Here is a 12,587-nt window from a genome sequence, read left to right on the forward strand (position 1 = left end):
TCACCCCCCACTGTTTTCAGTTCCTGGAGAAGCTAAGTGCCACTCTCCCCCCAGAATCGCATAGAATCCTTGGCCCACAGGGATACATAAACCATTCATAACCTTAATACAATATGTTCCCCCAAAGATTGTGTGCGGTTGCAATAAGTGTCACAATTAGAACCTGCAAGTCTGAGAACTCTTGTTTTCAGGGCAAGAGATGTGCAGACAGAACAACATGAAGACAATAAGTGATCTTTTACATTTTACAAACTGGAAACCAAATTGGCTAATTTGGGTTCAAAATGCCCCAAAATATTAATATCTTTTAGCTCAAAAATGTAATTTCACAGTATCTCAGATTCATCACAATTACTTTTCATTTGTCCCAGGTTTTGGCCAAAGCTGATATTGTTAAAAAAATGTTTTAATATGGATTAAAAAAAAAACTAAACACGTTAGTAGTGTAACTGATTATTTGTTAAGCACGCAGAACATACTCAAGTGTGCCCATGCAAAACATTTTGTTTGACATTTCTTTTCCCCTGGCCTTGGTTCCAATTTGTATCCACATGGCACCTGCAAATGCACAAATATACATAGCTCGTGACTGGCATTGCACCACTCACTCATTCCTGAGAGAATAAACAAACTCCAAGAGAATAACGGTGTCCTCCACAACATGTCTCACAGCCTGGAAAGCTAAGCCTTATCTTGAGTCCTAGGTCTCCAGTGCCTATCTTGCTGTTGCTCTTTCAGCAAGACCGTCTTATGCAGCACTACAGATACAAAAGTACATAATGTAATACCAGCTTCCCCCTTCACACTGCATGGGCACCAGCAGGGAAGTGGTCACAGACCACAGCAGAGACTTGCTATCTGCTCTCAGTTCCAATGCCCAGCCCCACCCCAGCCTGGAGCAGCCATTACAAGGAAACTCCTTCTAAGCCCCCATAGCCCTGGGTTGGAATATGCTCAGACACTCTGTACTGCATGTGCAGTCTGTTCACATGTAGAAGCTGTGAGGGGATGGAGCATGCTCAGTTGCTCTGTGGGGATGGTACATGTGCAGACTGGTCAGCCCTAGGTGCTGCCAGAGGCTTGAGCACGCTCAGCAGTTCTCTACTGAGCATGTGCAAACTGCAATTTTTCAAAGCCTGATAACTTGGCCAAACGTAGGTTGGATTTTCCTGGGGATGGCGAGAGTCACAACCCTGAAACAAAGGCTACCACCCTGCCAAATTCCAGGTCCCTGCTCCAAAGCACGAGAGCCCTACAGCATTTCACGGAAAAGGTTACTATGATTTTTTAACATGGGCAGAACATATTTCCACCCAGCTTCGTTCTCAGAAATGACTGAACTGTTTTGTCTGAAATTTACCAAAATCAGCCGGAAGCAGACAGTCTGAAAAATTTCAGCCCAAATGGTTGAACTTTGGAAAAGTTACAAGCAACTGAACACAAAGTCTTATAACGGGAATTATCAGGCAATAGGCCATACTGCCAGCACCACCTATAATATGATGGAACAAAAAATGCTTAAAGGCGTCATATATTGTATCTATCAATATCTAATCACTATACATTAGGCATGTAGGCTTCCATCTTGTAAGCAATAATCACATATGCATAAGTAGTGTTACTCCACGTACAACATATGCTGAGACATGCAGAGGGGAGCTATACAAACTCACCAAATGTAGAATCCTCCCCAAGTTCTCTGCCATACCGTAGCATACAATCCCCTAATAGTCCTTCTGTCTGGGAATATCCTGTGGTTTTAACTTGTCCCCTGATCTTCGACATAGTGTTCAGCATTCCCAGCTTGGCTCTGTATGCTTAGAAGTATTACAAACCGTATGAAAAAAGCATCCATTTATACCAATTACAGAAAATCATGCTAAATTACTTTAAATTATTTGACAAATAATTTCAGTGAGTGACAGTTGGTCTGTAGATTATTGAATTCCCGCAACAAAATGCTCATTAATCAAAATGTGAGTGATGTTTTCATATGGGTCATATGATACTGTTCCGTTCCCTGATTGGATAAGCTTAGCTCTTATAGGTTTATGGTGTGAATACTTGCACTGAAGAGTTCCATAATCACCTTCAGTCGATATATACTAATATTCACTATTCCCAGGAAGATTCCGACTAGTAAACTCCTTTACTAGAATTTTTACAGAAAGCAAACACAAAAGGGATATGAATGCTGCCAAAGTCAACTTCATGGTCTTATTTCAGTTAACATAGAATCATAGAATATCAGGGTTGGAAGGGACCTCAGGAGGTCATCTAGTCCAACCCCCTGCTCAAAGCAGGACCAATCCCCAGACAGATTTTTGCCCCAGATCCCTAAATGGCCCCCTCAAGGATTGAACTCTCAACCCTGGGTTTAGCAGGCCAACGCTCAAACCTCTGAGCTATCCCTCTCCCATATGTTCAGAACTACTTTCCCCTGGAGTATCTGCTCAGCTCCACTGGCCAAGACACCGTGAATTAATGTTTTAGAACTGCTCTAATGTTGAATAATGCTGATTTCGTCGATGTTCTGTGCATGCAGTGTCAAAAGCAGACAATTATTTTTAAAGAGTTTTTCCCACTCCACTCTTAATTTTCGTCACACGATAGCCTCATAATACAAGAGTGGACTTGTGCTGGACATTCATCAGATTAACAGCCATGGTCTCTGGCTTCATCTGGAGCCTCCCAGACAACCATTAAACTTTGATAAGGCCTAATCCTACACGCCTTACTCAGGGAAATCCATTGAAATCTCCCTCTGGCCATGAGTCTCATAATGCACCCATGCTGGGTAGATATCTCACTGAAGTCATTGCATAAGGAATCCAGGATCAGCCTCTGTTCTAATGAAGACAATGGAGGTCTTTCCATTGAACTGAGTGGACAGTGGATCAGTCTCTTAATGCCCTGTGTCTTGATCACATTAAATCAAGCCAATGACCAGCATCAATGTCCCTCCTTTCTCTGTTCTCAAACTGAAATTTGAAAAATCCTGTAAATGAGCTTCCCAATGTCTGTTATGGAGACCTAGGAGTCCTCAGAAAAGGAGATGAAGTCATTGAAAAAGGGAGAGAGACATCCTTACGTTTCACTGATATGTTTCATATTCCCTAAAAATATTAGCAACCCACAGGGGTTCAGTATATCCCCTTGTTCAAGTTCAACTCATAGGCTAAGTATGACAGAGAAACTGTAGGAGTTCAGTTTACCCGGATTTGGCTGAAGATACTCTGTGGATTTTGACAGAAGCTCTGCTACAGCTTTGCTGGTGACATCAATTTTCTGGAAGAGAAATGTAACAGGACATTAAATTCCACAATCCTTTTTTGAGTCTTTATCCTCTGACTAGATACAATGTATTATTCTGGCAAACTAAGGAATGTTAATTAAAATCAGTACAAAACATTATCATTTTAATTTTTGTGGTGCCAAAGCTTTCATTATTGATGCTGAAAAGAAATGAAGTTGAGTGTAGCGTTGAGTAAGCCCAGTTGCCATCATCGAAGTATAGATGTGTCAGGGCTCGGAGTTATTCTTCATGAATAACACTTCTACATTTTGGAATCACAATTTCCTCCCCAGGCCTCTTGTCACTACTATATCAACCATCTACCTGGGAAGCAGATTCAGGAATTCCTACCTCCCAGTCCTATGTTCTGTGTACTTCACTGCATGAGTCCATATTGCATCTCCAGTCAATAGTATCTCAAATACTGTATACTACTATCTCTTCTCTTTTCTATTCTGTGACTCACAGTGTTTTCTTCTTGTAAAACAGATGATTATTTTGGAACCAAAGAAAATTGAAGCTTAAACATGTTTATAGATACAAAATAAGTGTGTTGGAAAAAAAAACAAGTTATGCAGAACATTTTTCTTAATCCGCCAACAACAAAATCTCAGAAAGAGTTATGGGGAAGGAGGGGCAGGGGGTTGTTTGCCCTCCCCCCCCAAAAAAAACTGCAAGCTTCAGACAGGCGCAGAATTTGCCCATTTCCCCCCCCACGACAGCTCCATTGGCCTGACTGGAGCTGCTCCCCAAATATAGAAGTTAAACTATGCCCATGGAGAGGGGTCCGTAATATATGTAACAAATATATCTGACAAAGACCCAGAGTGAAGGACTGAGAACCAGAGAGCAGGAACAAAAAAAAGTTGAGAGTAACATTGTTCCAACTGCCATACTGCAGTGCTTACACAGTGGGCAATTCTTATCGTTTTTAAATTCTTGCACTTCTACTGAGATTATATCTGCCACACAAATACTTTACTGTTCATGCTAACAAATTAAGTTCTTAGAGCCCAATGTTGTTCCTGATAAAGTCATAGACAAAACTTTCAGGGTCAAATTCTTCTCTCAGTTACAAGAGTGTGATTTCATTGAGTTCAATATTCTTGTGTTACTGTAAGAAGAATTTGTCCCTTATGGACTTCAAGGAGGACAGGATTGGATCATATAATATCTATGGATTTTTTTACATACTTATTTTTTGGATTACATATTTTGTTTATGCTAAGGAATGAATGAAAAAAAATATTTCATCAGTGGTGTAATCTTGAAAAGCTTATGTTGGCTTCCTTACCCTTTCCATCTCTTGAAATTCTTCATCTAGTTTTGTTCCTTCTGCTCCACTAATTTTTTCACTGAACAACTGCAAAACACAAAACGAAGTATTGTTACTTTACGAAAGAACACATACACCTGAGAGACAAAAGAAAGTTATTAGAGATTGGAAAACATTAGCCAGGCATCTGTAGTAAGTACAGGAGGAAAGAAACATTCCTTTCTCTTCAAGGGAAATACCATCTGTAGGGAGGGGGAAATGCCCAACAGGGGTTTTTAGGAAATCACCAAAATGATCTAGAAGAACAAGAAAGGATTTCTCATTCTTGAATCATTTGTACTCTCAGAAGCTACACTGTAGGTTTCAGTTATAGAAGTCTACTGGCCAGATCACATTTAAATTGGTGCAAATCCAGAGTAATTCTTTCAAGTCAATGGTGTTACTCCAGTTTAGAATGAGATTAGATTCTGGCAGGAGTGGCGCCAGGGTTTTTGCCGCCCTAGGCGGCAGCGCTCCTCCTCTGAGCATTTGGCGGCGGGTCCCGGAGCGAGTGAAGGACCTGCCACCAAATTTCCGCCGAAGACCCAGAGCGGAAGGATCCCACCCCCCCGCCGCAGAATTTCCGCCAGGGCAGCAAAATGCCGCCCCCCAAATTCTGCCACCCTAGGCGACTGCCTAGGGTCGCCTAATGGAAGCGCCGGCCCTGGATTCTGGCCCTGGATTCCTGTAAGTGCATTCATAAAACTCCCTTTAACACTAATGGGAGCTATCCATGCACACTCCAATCAGATAGCAGACTTATCAACAACAATCCACTACCTTTTATGCTATTTAAGGGGGTGGGAGGGTGGAAAGCATGCTGCCGTCAAAACTATGCATCTCATAGAAGCAACTTTAATTGCAGGATTCCAGCCGGCAACTTGAACCATTCTAAGATACCGGAAATGTCACCTCATCTTTTGTATGCAGGATATATCAACCCATCAGTGTTAGTTTTGGTCTTCACAAAAAAAATATCGTCAAGAGACTTGTGCTCCTAATTCACTTAGGTGCTTAAAAAAAATCCCGTCTGACATCATATGCAAGTCATTGCTTCTTGTAATTTAAGATCTCAGCACTATGTTACTAATAGGATGGAAAATTACAAAGGGCAAGATCCTTTGCTGGTGTAAACTGGCATAGCTGAGTGTCACTGTACTTTGGACAGTGTTTTAATACATCTTCAAAAAAAAAAAAAAAAAAAGTTTTTTCACATGAAATTTGCTCAAAGATTTTTACCAGTTTAAAGTGAGCTCTTTGCGATCATTTGAAAACAGCAACAATAAAATGTTAAAAACAGAGCACAATAAGAAGCCTATAAAATCAGGACTGGTGTGGAGAAAGTAAATAAGGAAGTGTTATTTACTGCTTCTCATAACACAAGAACTAGGGGTCATCAAATGAAATTAATAGACAGCAGGTTTAAAACGAACAAAGGGAAGTATTTCTTCACACAATGCACAGTCAGTCAATCAGTGGAACTCTTTGCCAGAGGATGTTGTGAAGGCCAAACTATAACAGGGTTCAAAAAAGAACTAGATAAATTCATGGAGGATAGGTCCGTCAATGGCTATTAGCCAGGATGGGCAGGGATGGTAGCCCTAGCCTCTGTTTGCCAGAAGCTGGGAATAGGGCATGGATCACTTGATGATTACCTGTTCTGTTCATTCCCTCTGGGGCACATGCCATTGGCCACTGTTGGAAGACAGGATACTGGGCTAGATGGACCTTTGGTCTGTCCCAGTGTGGCCGTTCTTATGTGTTATATCTTCAGCGACATCAGATATACGCAATGTAGTAACTCAGATTATCTTATGCATGTGTAAGATGCATCACTCGATTTACATATTACCTTTTCAGATTCAATTTTGCTTTCATTTCTGAAGCACAGCAAAACACTTTTCAGTGTTCTTTTGTACTGTTGCAGTTTGATCCCACTGATACAAGAATGGAACATTTACAGTGACAATGAGTCACTGAATATGAGGGAATCAATAGGCCTGCTGGACTGCCAGAGAGTAAAGAGAGCGACTAAGGAAGACCAAGATGCTGCAAAAGAGTTACGTGATTTCTTTGCATCAATCTTCATCCAAGAGGGCATTGGAGAGAGATTTATCCATCATCTACTATTTGCAGATAATAAAGGAGCAATTTTGCATTCAAAATTAGTTGTCTAAATTATAGAAATTGAATCCACATATAAATACTAGATTTGCAGGCACAGGCACATACTTAAAACATCTAAATGACCTACATGATGCTCTCGACTGATTCCAGGCGCAAAAGAATTGGCCAGATTAAAAAAAACAATCCAGCTGTACAGCTTCAAAGTGCTGTACAAACATCAACCAGTCAGGCAATTCCTGGCTCTGCGGCATACTTCCTGTGTAACCTTAGAGCAGTTGTACAGCTGCTCTGAGCCTTAGGGTATGTCTACACTACGAAATTAGTTCGAATTTATAGAAGCCGGTTTTATTGAAATCGGTTGTATACAGCCGATTGTGCGTGTCCACACAATAAAATGCTCTAGGTGCTCTAGTCGGCGGACCGCGTCCACAGTACGAGGCTAGCGTCGACTTCCGGAGCATTGCACTATGGGTAGCTATCCCACAGCTATCCCACAGTTCCCGCAGTCTCTGCCGCCCCTTGGAATTCTGGGTTGAGATCCCAATGCCTGGATGATGCAAAACAGTGTCGCGGGCGGTTCTGGGTACATGTCGTCAGGCCCCTCCCTCCCCCGTCACAGCAACGGCAGACAATAGATTCGCGCCTTTTTACCTGGGTTACCTGGGTTACCTGTGCAGACAACATGGAGCCCGCTCAGCACAGCTGAGCTCACCGTCACCATATGTCCTCTTGGTGCCGGCAGACGTGGGACTGCATTGCTACACAGCAGCAGCTGCTAACTGCCTTTTGGCGGTAGACGGTGCAGTAGACTGGTAGCCTTCATCGGCGATCTGGGTGCTGGCAGCCGTGGGGCTTGCCTTTTGGCAGTAAATGGTGTATTATGACTGTTAGCCGGCCTATTACAAGTCGGGTCATCGCACGTTAGCAGAGTCTTCCCTGAGCAGCAGCTCGTGCAACAGGCCTGAAGACCATCGTCATACACCACCCCGTATTTGCTGCCAAGCACCCAGAAAGATGCCGAGGGCTATCAGTCACACTGCACCGTCGTCTTAAGATGTAAAAAAATAGATTTTCTCTGTATTCATTTGCTTCCCCCTCCCTCCGTCAAATCAACGGCCTGCTAAACCCAGGGTTTTCAGTTTAATCTTTGGGGGGAACCAGTCTGTGACAGTTGTTTGTGTCTCTCCCTGATGCACAGCCACCGTTCTTTATTTTAATTCCCTGTGCCTGTACGCCATGTCGTCACTCGGCCCCCCTCCCTCCTTCCCCTAGGCCGTCAGATACTACGTTTGCACCACAGCTCGAGCCGAGAAGCGGTTCGCGCCTTTTCTTTGAATTCTGGGTTGAGATCCCAATGCCCGGATGATGCAAAACAGTGTCGCGGGCGGTTCTGGGTACATGTCGTCAGGCCCCTCCCCCCTTGTCACAGCAACGGCAGACAATAGATTCGCGCCTTTTTACCTGGGTTACCTGTGCAGACAACATACCACGGCAAGCATGGAGCCCGCTCAGCTCAGCTGAGCTCACCGTCACCATATGTCCTCTGGGTGCCAGCAGACGTGGGACTGCATTGCTACACAGCAGCAGCTGCTAACTGCCTTTTGGCGGTAGACGGTGTAGCATGAGTGATAGCCGTGGGGCTGGCAGCCGTAGGGCTGCATTGCACCAGCCCCTTGCAGGCGATGGTATATTATGACTGGTACCCGTCATCGTCATACTGGTATGGCTGTCAATCATGGCCACCTGGGCAGACATGCTACTGTTTTGATGATGATGGTTACCAGTCGTAATATACTATTTTCTGCCAATTGCCCAATATTGTCTGCTAAGCACCCAGAAGAGGCCGAGGGCGATGCTGGGTGCTGGCGGACGTGGGGCTGGCAGACGTGGGGCTGCATTGCTACACAGCAGCAGCCCCTTGCCTTTTGGCAGATGATGGTATATTATGATTGGTACCCATCGTCATCGTACTGGTATGGCTGTCACTCATGCTGCACCGTCGGCTGCCACCTTAAGATGTAAAAAATAGATTTGTTCTGTGTTCATTTGCTTCCCTTTCCTCCGTGAAATCAATGGCCTGCTAAGCCCAGGGTTTCCAGTTTAATCTTTGGGGGGACCATTCTGTGTGACAGTTGTTTGTGTTTCTCCCTGTTCCTGTACCTGTACGCCATGTCGTCACTCGGCCCTCCCTCCCTCCCTCCCTCCCGCCCTCCTTCTCCTGGTCCATCAGATACTACTTTCGCGCCTTTTTTCTGACCAGGCGCCATAGCTAGCACTGGGATCATGGAGCCCGCTCAGATCACCACGGCAATTATGAGCACTATGAACACCACGCGCATTGTCCTGGAGTATATGCAGAGCCAGAACATGCCAAGGCGAAACCCGGACCAGGCGAGGAGGCGATTGCAGCGCGGCGACGAGAGTGATGAGGAAATTGACATGGACATAGACCTCTCACAAGGCACAGGCCCCAGCAATGTGGAAATCATGGTGTCACTGGAGCAGGTTGATACCGTGGAACGCCGATTCTGGGATCGGGAAACAAGCACAGACTGGTGGGATCGCATCGTGCTGCAGGTATGGGACGATTCCCAGTGGCTGCGAAACTTTCGCATGCGTAAGGCCACTTTCATGGAACTTTATGACTTGCTTTCCCCTGCCCTGAAACGCCAGGATACCAAGATGAGAGCAGCCCTCACAGTTGAGAAGCGAGTGGCGATAGCCCTGTGGAAGCTTGCAACGCCAGACAGCTACCGGTCAGTCGGGAATCAATTTGGAGTGGGCAAATCTACGGTGGGGGCTGCTGTGATCCAATTTGCCAGGGCAATGAAAGACCTGGTGATAGCAAGGGTAGTGACTCTGGGCAACGTGCAGTCAATAGTGGATGGTTTTGCTGAAATGGGATTCCCAAACTGTGGCGGGGCCATAGACGGAACCCATATCCCTATCTTGTCACCGGAGCACCAAGCCACCGACTACGTAAACCGCAAGGGGTACTTTTCAATGCTGCTGCAAGCCCTGGTGGATCACAAGGGACGTTTCACCAACATCAACGTGGGATGGCCGGGAAAGGTACATGATGCTCGCGTCTTCAGGAACTCTGCTCTGTTTCGAAAGCTGGAGGAAGGGACTTTCTTCCCGGACCAGAAAGTGACCATTGGGGATGTTGAAATGCCTATCGTGATCCTTGGGGACCCAGCCTACCCCTTAATGCCATGGCTCATGAAGCCGTACACAGGCAGCCTGGACAGGAGTCAGGACCTGTTCAACTACAGGCTGAGCAAGTGCCGAATGGTGGTGGAATGTGCATTTGGATGTTTAAAAGCGCGCTGGCGCAGCTTACTGACTCGCTCAGACCTCAGCGAAAAGAATATCCCCATTGTTATTGCTGCTTGCTGTGCGCTCCACAATATCTGTGAGAGTAAGGGGGAGACCTTTATGGCGGGGTGGGAGGTTGAGGCAACTCGCCTGGCCGCTGATTACGCGCAGCCAGACACCAGGGCGGTTAGAGGAGCACAGCAGGGCGCGGTGCGCATCAGAGAAGCTTTGAAAACGAGTTTTGTGACTGGCCAGGCTACTGTGTGAAACTTCTGTTTGTTTCTCCTTGATGAACCCTCCAACCCCCCCCCCCCCGACCCGGTTCACTCTACTTCCCTGTAAACCAACCACCCCACCCCACCCTCCCCTCCCCTCCCGCTTGCAGAGGCAATAAAGTCATTGTTTTTTCACATTCATGCATTCTTTATTAGTTCCTTACAGAGGTAGGGGGATAATTGCCAAGGTAGCCTGGGATGGGTGGGAGAGGAGGGATGGAAAAGGACACACTGCATTTTAAAACTTTAACTCTTATTGAAGGCCAGCCTTCTGATGCTTGGGCGATCATCTGGGGTGGAGTGACTGGGTGGACGGAGGCCCCCCCACCGTGTTCTTGGGCGTCTTGGTGAGGAGGCTATGGAACTTGGGGAGGAGGGCTGTTGGTTACACAGGGGCTGTAGCGGCGGTCTCTGCTCCTGCTGCCTTTCCTGCAACTCAACCATACGCTCGAGCATATCACTTTGATGCTCCAGCAGACGGAGCATTGCCTCTTGCCGTCTGTCTGCAAGCTGACGCCACCTATCGTCTTCAGCCCGCCACTTGCTCTGTTCTTCCCGCGATTCAGCCCGCCACCTCTCCTCTCGTTCATATTGGGCTTTTCTCATCTCCAACATTGACTGCCTCCACGCATTCTGCTGTGCTCTATCAGCCTGGGCGGACATCTGCAGCTCCGTGAACATCTCGTCCCTCGTCTTACGTTTTCTCTTTCTAATGTTCACGAGCCTCTGCGAAGGAGAAACATTTGCAGCTGGTGGAGGAGAAGGGAGAGGTGGTTAAAAAAGACACATTTTAGGGAACAATGGGTACACTCTTTCATTACAAGGTCGCATATTTCGGCTTGCAGGCAGCCATGGTAGGCCACAGTGTTTTGGCTTTTTTAACCTTCTTAACATGCGGGAAAGGTTGCAAACAGCAGCGCATTTCCCATATCAAGGATGAATTGGGTTGTCCATTTAAAATGGGGTTTCAATGTAAAAGGAGGGGGCTGTGGTTTCCCGGTTAACATGCGGCACAAACACAAGTAAACCACCCCCCCACACACACACACACGATTCTCTGGGATGATCACTTCACCCCTCCCCCCCACCGCGTGGTTAACAGCGGGGAACATTTCTGGTCAGAAGAGCAGGAACGGGCGCCTCTGAATGTCCCCCTTAATAAAATCACCCCATTTCAACCAGGAGAGCTTTCTGGAGATGTCCCTGGAGGATTTCCGCTCCATCCCCATACACGTTAACAGACTTGCTTGCTTTTTTTTTGTAATGTTTACAAATATTTACAAAGTTACACTCACCAGAGGTCTCCTGTGTGCCCTGAGGGTCTTGGGTGAGTTCGGGGGTTACTGGTTCCAGGTCCAGGGTCACAAACATATCCTGGCTGTTGGGGAAACCGGTTTCTCTGCTTCCTTGCTGCTGTGAGCTACCTACAGTACCTCCATCGTCATCTTCCTCGTTCCCCGAACCGTCTTCCCTGTGTGTTTCTCCAGTGAGAGAGTCATAGCACACGGTTAGGGTAGTGGTGGCTGCACCGCCTAGGATCGCATGCAGCTCCGCGTATTAGCGGCAAGTTTGCGGCTCTGCCCCGGACCTTCCGTTTGCTTCTCTGGCTTTGTGGTAGGCTTGCCGTAGCTCCTTAATTTTCACGCGGCACTGCTGTGTGTCCCTGTTATGGCCTCGGTCCTTCATGGCCTTGGAGATCTTTTCTAATACTTTTCCATTTCTTTTACTGCTACGGAGTTCAGATATCACTGCTTCATCTCCCCATATGGCGAGCAGATCTCGTACCTCCCGTTCGGTCCATGCTGGAGCTCTTTTGCGATCCTGGGAGGACTCCATGACGGTTACCTGTGCTGATGAGCTCTGCGTGGTCACCTGTGCTCTCCACGCTGGGCAAACAGGAAATGAAATTCAAACCTTCGCGGGTCTTTTCCTGTCTACCTGGTCAGTGCATCTGAGTTGAGAGTGCTGTCCAGAGCAGTCACAATGAAGCACTGTGGGATAGCTCCCGGAGGCCAATAACATCGAATTCCGTCCACACTACCCCAATTCCGACCCGCAAAGGCCGGTTTTATCGCTAATCCCCTCGTCGGAGGTGGTGTAAAGAAACCGGTTTAAAGGGCCCTTTAAGTCGAAAGAAAGGGCCTCGTTGTGTGGACGTGTCCAGGCTTAATTCGGTTTAACGCTGCTAAAGTCGACCTAAACCCGTAGTGTAGACCAGGCCTAAGTTTCCTTAGCTGTAAAATGGGGTTAAATGCTT

The 12,587-nt window shown here is 46.3% G+C and overlaps 1 protein-coding gene across 2 annotated transcripts in view; it reads right to left on the bottom strand.

Moving 5' to 3' along the window:
* The window catches only part of SH3GL3 (SH3 domain containing GRB2 like 3, endophilin A3), a 91,591-nt gene that overhangs the window by 16,277 nt on the left and 62,727 nt on the right, over window positions 1-12,587 (bottom strand). For both annotated transcript variants that reach the window (XM_054042773.1, XM_054042774.1), the window contains exons 2-4: window positions 4,590-4,658; window positions 3,216-3,288; window positions 1,674-1,817 (exon numbers count right to left, since the gene is read on the bottom strand). In XM_054042773.1, coding sequence (XP_053898748.1) covers window positions 1,674-1,817; window positions 3,216-3,288; window positions 4,590-4,658 — 286 coding nt within the window. The remainder of the gene's footprint in view (window positions 1-1,673; window positions 1,818-3,215; window positions 3,289-4,589; window positions 4,659-12,587) is intronic.

Source organism: Malaclemys terrapin, chromosome 10 (genome assembly GCF_027887155.1).
Source record: "Malaclemys terrapin pileata isolate rMalTer1 chromosome 10, rMalTer1.hap1, whole genome shotgun sequence".
NCBI lineage: Eukaryota > Metazoa > Chordata > Testudines > Emydidae > Malaclemys > Malaclemys terrapin.